Genomic DNA, 13,427 nt, shown 5'->3' on the forward strand with positions numbered 1-13,427 from the left:
TTGTGCACAATAGGTGAGGTCCCACCAAATACCCACCCTCCTCCTGGCCTCCCTGCTCCCCTCCTCTCTTTCTCCTCTCCTTCTTTCTGGACAATAGTTGTGCTTTATCATTTGTATGAATATGTAGGCAATTATATATTGGTTTCATAATAGTATTGAGTACAAGGGATACTACTTTTACCTATTCTTGAGATACTTTACTAAAAAGGATATTTTTCAGTTCCATCCAGGTGAACACGAAAGTTGTAAAGTCTAATTAGAGCTAGCCATAGGAGCAAGGCAAGGGACCCATTTCAGAGGAAATGGGGTGATATATTCTATTTAGATCAGTAGAAGGTTGGGAGAGGACTCATTTTCCTTAAATGTCTTTTTTTTTTTTTGGTTTTTTTTTTTTTTTTTTTTTTTTGTTTTTTAATTTTATTTCGTTGCTTATTTTTTCTTTTTTTTCTTTTTTTTTTTTTTTTTGTCGAGACAGAGTCCCACCCTGTGCCCCTGAGCAGAGTGCAGCGGCTTGGTAGTTCACTGCAACTTCCGACTCCTGGCTTGTGGGCATCCCGCTGCCTCAGCCTCCGGAAGCCTCTGGGATTACAGGCGCTCGCCACGGCACCTGGCTGGGTTTTTCCATTTTTTTCATGAGTCGGGGTCTCTCTTTCGCTCAGGCGAGTCTCGAACTCCTGACTCCAGCGATTCTCCCTCCTCAGCCTCCCACAGTGCTGGGATTACAGGCGTGAGCCACCGCGCCCGGCCCTTAAATGTCTTAATGAAGAAATTTCTAGAGTAATGCTTCACACTTCCCCAGCTTGACTTGGGAATAAGCAGGTAAATTTGATTTGAGGGTGTGAATGGTAGAACAAAATGAAAAGATCATTTACTGCAGGTTAAAACTCATGTGCTTCAAATCTGTTTATTCAGCAGTGAAGGTAATATTTGGGTATATAGCTCTTCCATTTCTGAGTCTACTCAAGTAATTCCAGACCTGTAATTGGGAAAAGATAAGTCATTAATTACAGTCCTGATATCCCCACACAGGAGAATACAAGGGTTCAGTTCGAAACCAGGGTTCAGGCTTGGTGCCTGTAGCTCAAGTGGCTAAGGCACCAGCCACATACACCTAAGGTGGCGGGTTGAAATCCAGCCTGGCCCCGCCAAACAACCAAAAAACAGCTGGGCATTGTGGCGGGCACCTGTGGTCCCAGCTACTTGGGAGGCTGAGGCAGGAGACTCGCTTGAGCCCAGGAGTTGGAGAGTGCTGTGAGGGTGATGCCACAGCACTCTACCCAGGGGGATAAGCTTGAGGCTCTGTCTCACAAAAAAGAAAAGAAACCAGGGTTCAAAGGCAAAGCAAACCACTTGGAGAAGAGTGGTGCCTGCTTTGCCATAGCACAAAGTCTCCTGGAACTACCAGGAGACAAAAACCAGACTCAGTCCCCAGAGTGCTGTTTTGCAACCTTTATTAATCTCACGGCCCAGTCAAACCTATACTTAAACTTATGTTGTACACTTAAATTATGTTGTTCAAACAAACAAGCAAACAAAAAAAGACTAAAAAACCAATTTATGTACTGTGTTTTAAACTTCTTTCCGAAATAATTTATTAATGGTCTTTAAAACTTTTCACTGCACACTTAAGATCCTCTCAGGGCACACCAGTGTGCCGTGCACACTGGTTGAAAATCGCCACTTTAGAGCCTGTAGTAGGGATGAGCCTGAAATGGGGAGTCAGAGGATCTATGCTAGAAAAGGACATGGATGAAACGGGAAGAGGGGTCTCAAAAGTAGGAGAGTCATGAGGGTTATCTCAGGATGACAGGCCAGCTCATATAGAATATTCTTCACTTCTAGAATCTCTGAATCCATGTACAGTCATCTGGTATCTCTCATGTAGGTATAAACTACAAACTATTCACGTCTGTTGTCATGACTGTGCCTGTATGCATTTCCTCACTCATCAAACTGTATGTATTCAGCCTCTGTTCAATACATAAGCCTTTATAAACACACTCTTGTTAATGTTTATTTTCCGAAATAATTTTATGAGTCTGTTACTCTAGCTGAATAATAAATATAAAGGAAAAGTATAGACTGTGTAAGTTGAACCAAAGCAGAATTTTGACAGAAGCTATAAAAATATTTTAGGCCAAAAAGGAAGCATTGCAGTGCAGTGGGAAAAGCACTAAATAGCCTTTAAGTCTAGCCTTGTCACTTGCAAATGGTAGCCTTAAGCAAGTCATTTCTCTTTCATAAGCCTCAGTTATTTGGTAAAATTACAGTACTAATGCCTTACTCATAAGGGTTCTTGAAAGTTACATGACTTAGAGTTTGTAAAAGAATTGGTATAATAACCAGCACATAGGATATACACAATGCTCTGGATTTCAACCTCAATTGTGCATTTAGTGTATTTATTTTACATTTTTGTTGTTGTTGAGCTCAGTCTTCTAAGGAATGAAGTTAGAATGCCTCCGTGACATGAGTATAAGGACAGTATGTTTGCATACTTCGTTTGATTTGGACTTTTAAAGCTCAATTGGGAATTAAGGTAAGCACAAGGACGGAGCTATTAAGGAAATTGGAAAGGAACAGACAGTCCTGGAATGTGGCAGCTCCTGTTTGATTTTAAATGTAAGTTAAATATTAATTTTTCTAAAAAAAAAAACTCTCCCTCCAAGGAGGCCTTGCTCTCATTCTTGTATGTTGACAGATTGTTGGTGGTTTGCCTTTCACACTAACTTATTTAAAGAAAAAGTCTTAAGATGATCCTATTAAAGTCTTCAAAACAACTCCCTTGTCTCCAGCATCAACAGCAGCTGAACACGAGTTGGGGTGTTGCACAGTGAGAATTATTCCTTTCATTTCAAAGGAATCAAGGATGTTTGGGGCAAGCAAGAGCCCTGGTTACACATGATCAAAATAAACTAATGTCAGGTTTTGCTTATGGAAAGTGTTGATTAAGTCTAATGCTGAAGTCTGAGTATATTTTTAATTGTTCCAAAGAATTTTGGAGGAAACATCAGCTTTTAAAAACTAAGCTGATTTGAGGAAAATAAGGAGCATTTAAATATCTTCTCTTCTTCTGAATTCCTTCCTGCCAATGGTTTGCCTAAAGCAAGCTGGTGCAATGATGCTGTTGACTTGTAAACAGAAGTCAAAAGGAAATTCAAGCTTCTGTCAGGATTCATTCCAAATATAATAAAAAAGGAAGTGATCGAATCCCTTTTAGAGTTTTTGGATGGACTTTCTTGTGCTTTGGCTGCTCTTTGAAATTGGAATGATTAGGGGACAAATGCAAAATCTCAGGCTCCCAGTTCCAACCCATTTTAGAAGAAATTTCAACATTTTATGTTTCTAGTAGCTCCTTTTCTGAAATCATATTTAATTCTTTTTTATTATAATGCATTTTTTTTCTCTTTTTAAAAGGAATTTTCCAAAATACTATTACCTAGTACTCCACAAAAATTAATTAATATGGTTTATAGTTTGCTATGTAAAATTAGGCAATCTATTTCTGCTATCCTTTGTATTCGACTTGAGGGGCTAAGTTTGCTCATTTGTAAATAAAGCAATTGGAGAAAACTTGTAGTGTTCCAACTCCGATCAGTCTCAGCATTCTTGTTTGGCACTATTGACAGTTTAGGCTGAATGATCCCTGCAGGAGGCTGTCTTGGGTGCTGTAGGCGGGTCAGCACCATCTCTGGCTCCTACTCACTAGACACCAGTGGTGTGGATGTGTTCCCCCTCCCCAACTGTGACAACCAAAATTGTCTTCAGACATTGTCAAACATCTCCCCGGAGCAAATTCGGGTTATGAATCACTGCTGCAATCACTGCTCTAACCGAAGCAGTGCTTCTCCAACTTTGGTTGGTATTGAAATCCCTTGAGAACTTGGTAATAACATAAAGGCCCAGACTTGATTCTACCTCAAAAACCAAGAGCCACAAGAGGCCTTGTGTGTTTTTTAATACACTTTTTGATAACACAATAAAGATTGAGAACAACTGTTCATGAGGGATTGGGTAATGAAGTCTGGTTCCTGTACCAAAAGCTTTGGCATCACCAAGGAACTAGTTAGAAATGCAAACTTAGGAGCTCCACACCAGTTTTAGTAAATCAGGAACTCTGAACTGGGAGCCAGTTAATTTTCTGAGAAATGGACTGACTCGGGATACCCAGAAAGAAGTTTAGAAGTGTAAGAGACCAGTGGCTGACTGTCTCATACAACATGGAATAGGTGCCATTGGGTAGAGCATGACCTTGAACCAACTTCCTTGCTCTTACTACCATATAGTCATGACACTTTTGTCCTGCTCCAGCCTTAGAAGGCATTTCTTATGGGCTTTTGGGGAGAGTGAATAGCTGAGGAGAGCAAGTTTGCACAAAACTTGGTCTACTCCCATATCTCAGACTCATGAATTCCCCACAGCACCTGGCACCCCAAACTCATAGACTTACTCTTCGGGCTATACCATAGTGCTTTTTAGCCTTAGTTCTATATTAGAATCACCCGGGAAACTCCAACAATCTCAATGCTCAGATCATAATCCAGACCAATTAAATTAGAATCTCTCAGAGTGGGAGCAGATAGCAAGTGATTTTTAACTTTAACATCCTCAAGTGATCCCAATATTCAGGCAAATTTAAAATGTTAATTAAACAGTTTTCTAATGTCAAATAGAGATTGTACAGATGGAAATGCAAGAGGCTGAAAGGGACCTGGCCAATTTGACAATCACCAGGATGTCTGGTGTGGTTGCAGACCCACAGGCTTTTGACTCCTCGTGTTTTTCCTTAATTGTTCCAGCCAGAAGCTATCTTTGCCACCTATGAGCCCCCATAGCACTTTGAGTGCAATCTAACATGTGCCACATTCCACCTTGTGGTGTAGTCCTATACAACATGTTTTTTCTTGTATGACATTGTGAGATAAGGACTCTAATCTATTTATCTCCTCTTTCAATCAGAATATCTACACTGAGAGTAGGTACTCAATAATATGAATTGAATTGAAATATATTAAATGATATAGACATGTCGCCAAGGTGGAGATGGAACACTGCAAAACACCCTGACACTCTGCTTTCAGTTCTAGACCCCGAGTGCTTACCTGAATGTGCTTCAAAACCTTCCACAGTGGATTGATAACTTTGGAGTCTGCAGTCTTTATCTGAAAATAAAAAACAATCCCTAGAGAAAAAGTGTAAGCAGATGACACAGGTGCTGATTCTGGAACACTGACCATCCAAGGCATTTAATACACCCTCAGCTCCAAACTGGAGCATTTTCATCAGTGATAGGAGCCAGATTAATTAGGTTTGGTGGAAAACATAAGAACATGATTCTTCAGTGCCCCCTGGAGTTACACAGTCAAGATTATTCAGAGCCTGAGTGGTCAAAGTTAACAAAAAGAATGAAGGAATGAACTTGAATTTCTGGCAACATCATTAGCATGGCAGTCATATGACATAAAAGCTTTCTTTGGAATATTCCTATCAACTAGATCGACATATGGTTCTTTCCCATCACCCTTCCTGCACCATGCCAATGGCCGAAAGACTCCTTGAAATGCCCACAGAAACTAGGAGACCACAGGAATGCCTCCAGGAGGCAGGCTGGAGGCCAGGATCCAGCGGCATAAGCTTGTACACACCCTCGTGAGAGTGCGGAGCCAAGAAACAGGAAAGAAGGGAACACCTTGGTTAAGAAAGTATTTATGACGGCAGAAGGAGAGGAACAGGAAAGCCTCCGGCTGGTCCCTTGGAGTCTGGCAGCCATTTCTGTGAGCTTTCCCATTCCTAGATTGATGCTTCTTGCATAAGTCCTGGGGGTACTGGGTTTATTAAATTGCCTCTTTGTTCAACTCATGCAATACTATGAATTTATATCTGAGCACCATTTGATGTGTTAGGACATTCGGCTGTATGAGAGTTGAAGAAACTGAGGCTTAGTTGCTAAGGACACCAGCTGGTACACTGGGAGAGGCAGAAGGTAAACGCAGCTCCTCCCTCCTCAACGGGTTTGAGTCCTGCTACACTCCCGTCTGCGCAGGACGGCCAGAGATTACTCTCCCCCAGGCGAGTCCCCTGCTCCCACTCATGGACACACATATCCACACAAGGTGGAATAAAAGGCAAGCGAGAGACCCTTCCCTGGGACAGCAGCTGTAAACTCCGGCTCTGAAGGCCCAAGGTTGAGGCCTTTCTTTGCCTCTGCTTTAACTGTGTGCCAATCGCTTTTCTTCCCAAACTTCCCACCTGGGCCTCTTGGGCCTCTAGTGCTTTACTCATAGCCTGAGATGGAGCTTCCAGTTTCATCTGAAGGTGCAGAACCCTGCCAACTGTGAGGTCATGTATCTCATGTATCCTTTGAGTCGATGTCTTTCTGTGGTCCTGGGTAGGGTGCAGTGGCCTCATAGGGCAAAGCAACTGAAAACTGTCCGGCTCAGGCGTTCCTCTCGCCTCAGGACTGCAGGTGTGGGCCACCATGCCCAGCTAATTTTTCTGTTTTTAGTAGAGATGGGGTCACACTCTTTCTCAGGTTGGTCTTGAACTCTTGAGCTCAAGAGATAACACGCCTTGGCCTCCCAGAAGGCGAGGATTACAAGTGTGAGACGCCGGGCCGGCGAGGTCATGTCTAGATTCCAGAAAATGATTAAGGCCCCTCACTGAGCTGGATTTTCTTCATCCTCCAAAGACAGTAATGATATTCACTTCTGCAACCTGAAAGGCAACCCACGGGCAAAGCCCCACGCCCGAGGTGGCCTCAAGCAGGGCTCCTCGCTGCCTGGCACGTGAGTGAGTGGCCCAGGGAGCCCGAAGGCTACAGCAGGGCGCCGGCAGAGCGGCTGGTGCCGCTCGGGCAGCAGGAGGAGCGTTTGAGCTGTGGGCGTCCCTTTAAGAGTCGCCGGCCAGGCAGGGCCTCCGCCTCTCAGCCCGCGGAGAGCCGGCGGTCACCTGGGGCTCGCGGGGCGGCCGATCGCGGCGGGGTCGGCGGTCGTGCGGCGAGAAGGTGGGCGGGGGCGCCGGGACGTGAGGCGCCGCGGAGCCCTCCCGGAGCGGGGCCGGCCCGCGCCTCTCCGCGCCGGAGGATGCGGGAGCGCATCTGGGCGCCGCTGCTGCTGCTGCTGCTGCCGCCGCCGCCGCTGTGGGGCGGCCCCCCGGACCGCCCGCGCCGGGAGCCGGAGCCCGCCGAGCCCGGGCCTCTGCAGCCCTTCGACCTGCTCTACGCCAGCGGCGTGGCCGCCTACTACGGCGGGGACTACGAGCGAGCGGCGCGAGACTTGGAAGCGGCGCTGCGCAGCCACCGGCGCCTGCGGGACGTCCGCACGCGCTGCGCCCGCCACTGTGCCGCGCGCCGGCCGCTCGCGCCCCCCGGCGCCGGCCCCGGGGCCGAGCTGCCCTTTTTCCGCGCCCTGTTGGAGCGGGCGCGCTGTTACCGCAGCTGTGAGACGCAGCGCCTCGGGGGCCCCGCGTCCCGCCACCGCGTCAGTGAGGACGTGCGCAGCGACTTCCAGCGCAGGGTGCCCTACAACTACCTGCAGCGGGCCTACATCAAGGTAAGCCGCCGCGCGCCCCGCCTCGCGGACGCCCCTGCCGCGCGCAGGTGCTCTCCAGAGCCCTCCCCAAGGCGCCTGTCATCGTGCCTTGGCTCTGTCCTTCAGGTTTTCAGGTGGGGTCTTACACTTTTGTGTCTCCTGTTTGTGAATCTCGATGTCTGGTGGCTGGCTCTGTAACCAAACATTGATGAACTTAGACGACGACTCTTTCTCTCTCAGAGGGCTGTACTGCTAAGATGACGCTTATCGTGCCCATTCAGCGCTAGCTAATTCACGAAGCTTTGGCAGAGCGGGGTCTCGGAGGAGCTGTCTTCTCGGTTCATTTCTTGGTAGAGCCTCACCTCATTTCTCTTCTGTCTTTCCTCCTACACCCTCGTCTGCGCTTTCTCTCTGAAGTTTAACAGAAAGCATTCTCAAAACAGTAGATCTGTTCCGAACCAAATTTGTTTCTCTGTTTTCTCCCCTTCACCTACTTATAAGAAAGTAAAGATCAAAGGTTAAAGGGAAGATATGCTTGGGAGTAAAGTTATGGGGGGTAATCTTACTAGAAGTATTCACCCCAAATGCTGACTTTCTCTCCTTAATAGAGGTCTTCCAACTTCTGGTATTAAGCATTGCTTGGGTTAATGGACATCAGATGCCTGGTGCTCTCCTGAGTTTTGTGGAGTCACCCTGTCTGAAGTTACTGTCAGCAGGTATACTAGTGGATATTAGCGTATTTCCTACATCCATAGTTTTGAAGATCTACCTGGATGCTTCTCCAGAGGGAACTTAGATGAGTTCCTGAACCACCACACCCACTCTCCCAATGTTGGTGTAGATTTACACTCTGCGACCCCCCTCAAGTTCTGTTTTAGTGTAACATATCGATACCACTTCTACAGGTGTTGGAGAAATGGCAACTCTGGGGTTGATTACTTGTGACAGCCTGGGCAGGCTGCATATCTGAGGAAATGAAATAAAACACCCGCCATGGTTAGATAGCCTAATGTCTTAAGTCTCTGCCTTCACAGGTGACTGGGTTATCTCAGATCCACAGTTATTGATAAAGTTCATGAAGTCCCAGCTGAGATTAATTCTTAACTCTCAGTGTACTCTGGCTAGGGTGCTGGAGTGCACAAGACTAGTGTCTTGGGCAAGAAATGGACAGAAAGCCTGAATCCTTTCCAGGGCTTCTAAGAGCATGGGTCTCCTAATGGATTTGCTAAGGCAGGCATTAAGTATACACTTCTTTTAAGTGAGTGGCACAGTTTGGGGTGGTTTTACAGAAATTGGTCAATACTGGGCAGAAAGGGGACCTTGAGTATGTGACAGTGAGGATATCCTAGGCTGGTTCCCAGGGCAGAACATGGGTGGTCTCTGAAGTAGGTCCCTGTAGCATGTCTCTCCTGGGAGAGTCAGATGTACTGAGACTTCGGTCACATATCTTGGACAGATTTTCCTTTTTCAGGTTTGGAAAAGGGAGGTCTGTTCATGTTCAGTCCTGTTAAAATAAATAACCATGAGATAACTTTAGTAATGTGGGTTTCTTTGGTTCCTTAATTATGTTTGCTTCACTGTTGATGTTTTATCCATCATGCGCCTGTCCCCTAGTTGTAGGTTAAAGAAGGTGAAGCCATAGTTTTAATACACCTCATATTTTTTCAGTAAATTGATCACAGGGACACACCTTGTAGGTGAATTGGTGTTTTCTGATGGACTAATGAAGTTTAAGAAGTTCTTTCAAAACTATGTGGCTTCCAGTATTAATTTCCTTTCTACCAGCAATGTTTTTGAGAGAACAAGGCTTTTATCCTTTCTCTACTTCACCTCCACTTTGACAGGCAAAGGTTTTTAGATCTACATAATTGATAGTCTCTTAAGGAGAAAATATTTTTACTTTTTTTTTTTCAAGATAGAGTTTCACTGTGTCTCCCTCGGTAGAGTGCTGTGGCATCACAGCTCACAGCAACCTCAAACTCTTGGGCTTAAATGATTCTCTTGCCTCAGCCTCTTGAGTAGGTGGGACTACAGGTACCCACCACAATGCTGGCTACAAATTTCCTGTTTTTTTTTTTTTTTTTTTTTGAGACATGGTCTCTCTTTGTCGCTCTCAGTAGAGTGCTGTGGTGTCATAGCTCACAGTAATCTCAAACTTTTGGAAATGAACATTTGATGGTTGGAGTTTGTGATCATCTAAAAGACATATCATGGTTCTTTCCTCCTGTGCTCGCGTACCATCCCCCAGGAACTCCACAGTTTTAGCCTTTGTTTGGTATCCTGAGAATTTCTCTTATAAACACACACGTACACACACACCATTGTTTGACACTACAACAGAGCTATCCTGACAGACAGATCTGGATTCTGGGGTGCTCATTCACTGATAACAAGATGAGGAGTTCCCTACATGTGCCTGGATATGCTCATGGAATCCTGCACTGTTGAATTACTTTTGCCATCAGTGATAAAGTTTGCATTTAAAAGGATACCTCTGGGGCAGATCAAATTCTTTGAGGACTGGAAGCCTTCACAGAGCTAAGAAAGTAGTTATTCTCAGCCAGGACATTTACAAACTACAGAAGCTCTCAGGAGATGAGATGTTGCTTCTGCCCCAAGCCCTGGTCAGTGAGCCACTGCCCCTGGAAGCAGATCCCTTATGCTGTTGTGTTGAAGGGGAAGAACAGCTGTGACTTATGAAATCTGTTGATTTCAATTTGTTTGAAGGAGAGACCTGTTGAGTTCAATTTGTTTCACAGAGAGAAAAGAGAGATGCAGAAGGGTAAAGAGGTTTGCAGCAGACTAACATGACTTGGTTAAATGAGTACAGGACTGAAAGCTTAAGTGTAGCCTCTGCCAATAATTGATCCCCGTGTTCGTGCCGTGCCCACTGACCCATGGGGTCACCTCTGGTCCCAGAAAATGCTGTATTCCCCAGGGCTATCCTATGCCAGGTTTGGACAGCTCCAGAGATGGGTAGGCAAACAGACACTTCCTACATTATCTTAAGCCTTGTAGACTCTTCCCTCAAGGCCTGGCATGTTGGGAGTGTGTCTGGACAGCTCTGAGGCACTAGTTCTCCTTGGCTCCTAGCCACACTTTCTTGCTTAAGGGCAGAATGAGACTCTTTAAACTTTTTATTTTTATCATTTAAGATTGTAAGACATAACTCATTATTCATAACCTAAACCTAAGATATATCTTTAATCATAACATTCTCTGCTCAAAAACCTTCAGCAGTCCCCCCTCGCTACCATACCAAGTCCAAACGGTTTAATGCAGCTTCCACAGCCCGGCTGCCCCTTAACTTTCCCGGTGCAGTTTCCCCCAACTCTGCTACCCTCCAGCCACAGGGAACAGTGACTGCTTTGTCTTAGGTATGACACTTTCTCATCCCTGGGCCTTGTATATTCTTTCTTGGGAGGCACGGAGGCTTTGGAATAAGATAGGTCTGTGGTTAAATTTTAACTTTCCCCTTCTCCAGTTGTGTGACTGTGAGCAAATTACATAAGCTTTTTGAGCTTTTGTTCCCCCATCTGCAAAATAGGAAAATATTAATACCCACCTGCTTGCTTTAGGTTAAGTTTAAAAGATGAAGGAATGATATAAAGTGCCCATAACAGGGCCTGATTCTCAGTAAACCCTGGAGGTGTATTTTTTTTTTTTTACTTCAAATTAATGTGAGGGTACACAAGTTTTGGCTACATTGCTTTTAGTTCTAAGGTAAACTTCGAGTTACAGTGGAGCCCTTCACCCAGGGGCGGTGCTGAGCACCCTCACATTGTGCATGTTAGGTGAGATCCCACCAATCACCCTCCTTCCCTTTTCTTCTATCCCTCCCTCTAGCTAGACTATATTTGTGTTTTATCTTTCATGTGGGTGTGTAGATGTTTCTATATTGGTTTCATATGAGTATATTTTTCCAATGTTGAGATACTTTACTAAGAAGAATGTGTGTCAGCTCCATCCAGATAAACACAAAAGTTGTAAAGTCTCCATCTTTCTTATGGCTGTGTATTACTTTTTATCAGTAGTAGTTATGAAAACTACTGCTAATTTTCCTCCTCCTTCTCTGGGTATTCCAGGCATAAGTATCCTACCAAATATGAATATATCTATTTCTCTGAGGTCCTCCTTCACTCCCTGTAAAGCTCCAGCAGTCCATCAATTTTCCTTTTTCTCCATGCTCACAGCAAGGATTTTGTTCCTCTCCTATCATTGTTCCTTTCTAACCTTGTTTTGGAAAAGTAGGTATATTTAGTATCACTTATGTGAGCTCTTCAAAATATGAATAAGAACAGCCTTAGATATTTTTACATCCCCTAAAGCAAGGGTTCTCAAATCTAGAGGAGTATTAGATGCATGGTTATTATTGATTATCTGGGACATTAAAATGGGATTCAAAATTAGAGATTTAGGCTCAGCAGGTCAAAGGAATCTGAGTCATCACCAGCACATTCCCTCCAAACAGCTAAAACAGGGACTGGTAACAGGTGATGCGCAGTATTTACTTAGTACGATGTGTGTGAAATATTGGTGACAAAGATCTCTGTGGGGGGAGTGAGGGGTGTTACACTTTAGTTGTTTGGTTTCTTGGCTGGTCAGTTGGGAAAGCTTTTCCCTAATTTTTACTTGCAAATTCTGGAGAAGGTTCTAAACTGCCACCTCCAACCCCCTTACCTTTTTTCCCCCCTCTAACCTAATTCTTACTACTTAAAACTGTAATTTCCCAAATCCTTGACACGCTGTACCTGCTTTCTGTATATTTGTGAAATTTAAACAAAGGTAAGAGAGATAGCTTCTTACCTGTGTCCTTTATAATCAGAAGTGGTTGCACACTATCTGTTTTATTTTCTCCCACTTTCCCCAGCCATTTAAGAAAAAATAAAACAAAACAAAGCTCTGGGGCTGTTCATTGACTTGTTTTTACTCCCTGCATGTTTTGTTTCTGGGTTAGTACTTTGTTCCATTTGACCTTTGCTTGCTTCTTAGGATTAAAGGGAAGGAAAAAAAAAAAAAAAGGAAATGCAAATAAATTAAGCAATTCTGCTTCCCTCCTAGAGTCACCTCTCTAAATTTTCTTTATCTTGACCACTATCTGTTTTATCAGTGGTTTTTAGAAAGGTCAAAAGTATCTAAAGGAATTGCCTCAGTCGTCCTCTGTTTTAAAATTACTTTCTCTTTCTAGAAAGAGAACGTAATGCCTTAAAAAAGACATTGAAAACTTAGACGATGGCATCATATAGGTCTTGTGTGTTCAGAATATAAAACCTTTTCACATTCTAATATTTGAATCTTTTTACTTATTTGTAGAATATATATATTTTGTCCTCAAATTGTTTCAATATGTGATTGATTTCTTTTTGAAATGATGATTCTGAAATTGTTCTAGTGGTTATTTCCTCCGAAGATGAGGCTTTCTTTTCCTCTCAATCACAACTGAACCCATTTTTGTGCTTGAGTCTTCAAAATGCTGTAGTTATCTGTCTATGCCACATAAGAAGGAAATCTGAGAGGTTCTTTGTCCAGACGGTTTTGAGGTCCCGTGTGTAATGGGCTAGGATCATAATTGTTTCCTCATAGAGGGTTGTTCATTTGAAGGCCTGGTCAGGTCCTTATCAGTCATCCATTGCCCTCGTAAATAACAAGCGCCACAGACGCTTAAAATTCAATTAGAATAGGGCAGCAATGGTTCCAAGTTTTCTTCTATCGCATCCTGGTGAATCGGGGATTCCTTTATAGATTTTTTATTTTTTTATTTTTTTTGAGACAGAGCCTTAAGCTGTCCCCCTGGGTAGAGTGCTATGGCATCACAGTTCACAGCAACCTCCAACTCCTGGGCACAAGCGAGTCTCCTGCCTCCGCCTCCCCCCCCCCCCCCCCCCCCCGGGCCCCAGG

General features: G+C 44.3%; 1 protein-coding gene across 1 annotated transcript in view; it reads left to right on the forward strand.

The window, feature by feature from the left end:
- The first annotated feature begins 6,705 nt into the window (after positions 1 to 6,705).
- The window catches only part of P3H2 (prolyl 3-hydroxylase 2), a 160,216-nt gene continuing 153,494 nt past the window's right edge, over positions 6,706 to 13,427 (forward strand). The window contains exon 1 of the mRNA XM_003792704.3: positions 6,706 to 7,550. Within this exon, the coding sequence (XP_003792752.1) occupies positions 7,083 to 7,550 (468 nt within the window). The 5' untranslated portion in view covers positions 6,706 to 7,082. The remainder of the gene's footprint in view (positions 7,551 to 13,427) is intronic.

This window comes from Otolemur garnettii, unplaced genomic scaffold, assembly GCF_000181295.1.
Source record: "Otolemur garnettii isolate 467f Iridium unplaced genomic scaffold, OtoGar3 scaffold00060, whole genome shotgun sequence".
Classification (NCBI taxonomy): domain Eukaryota; kingdom Metazoa; phylum Chordata; class Mammalia; order Primates; family Galagidae; genus Otolemur; species Otolemur garnettii.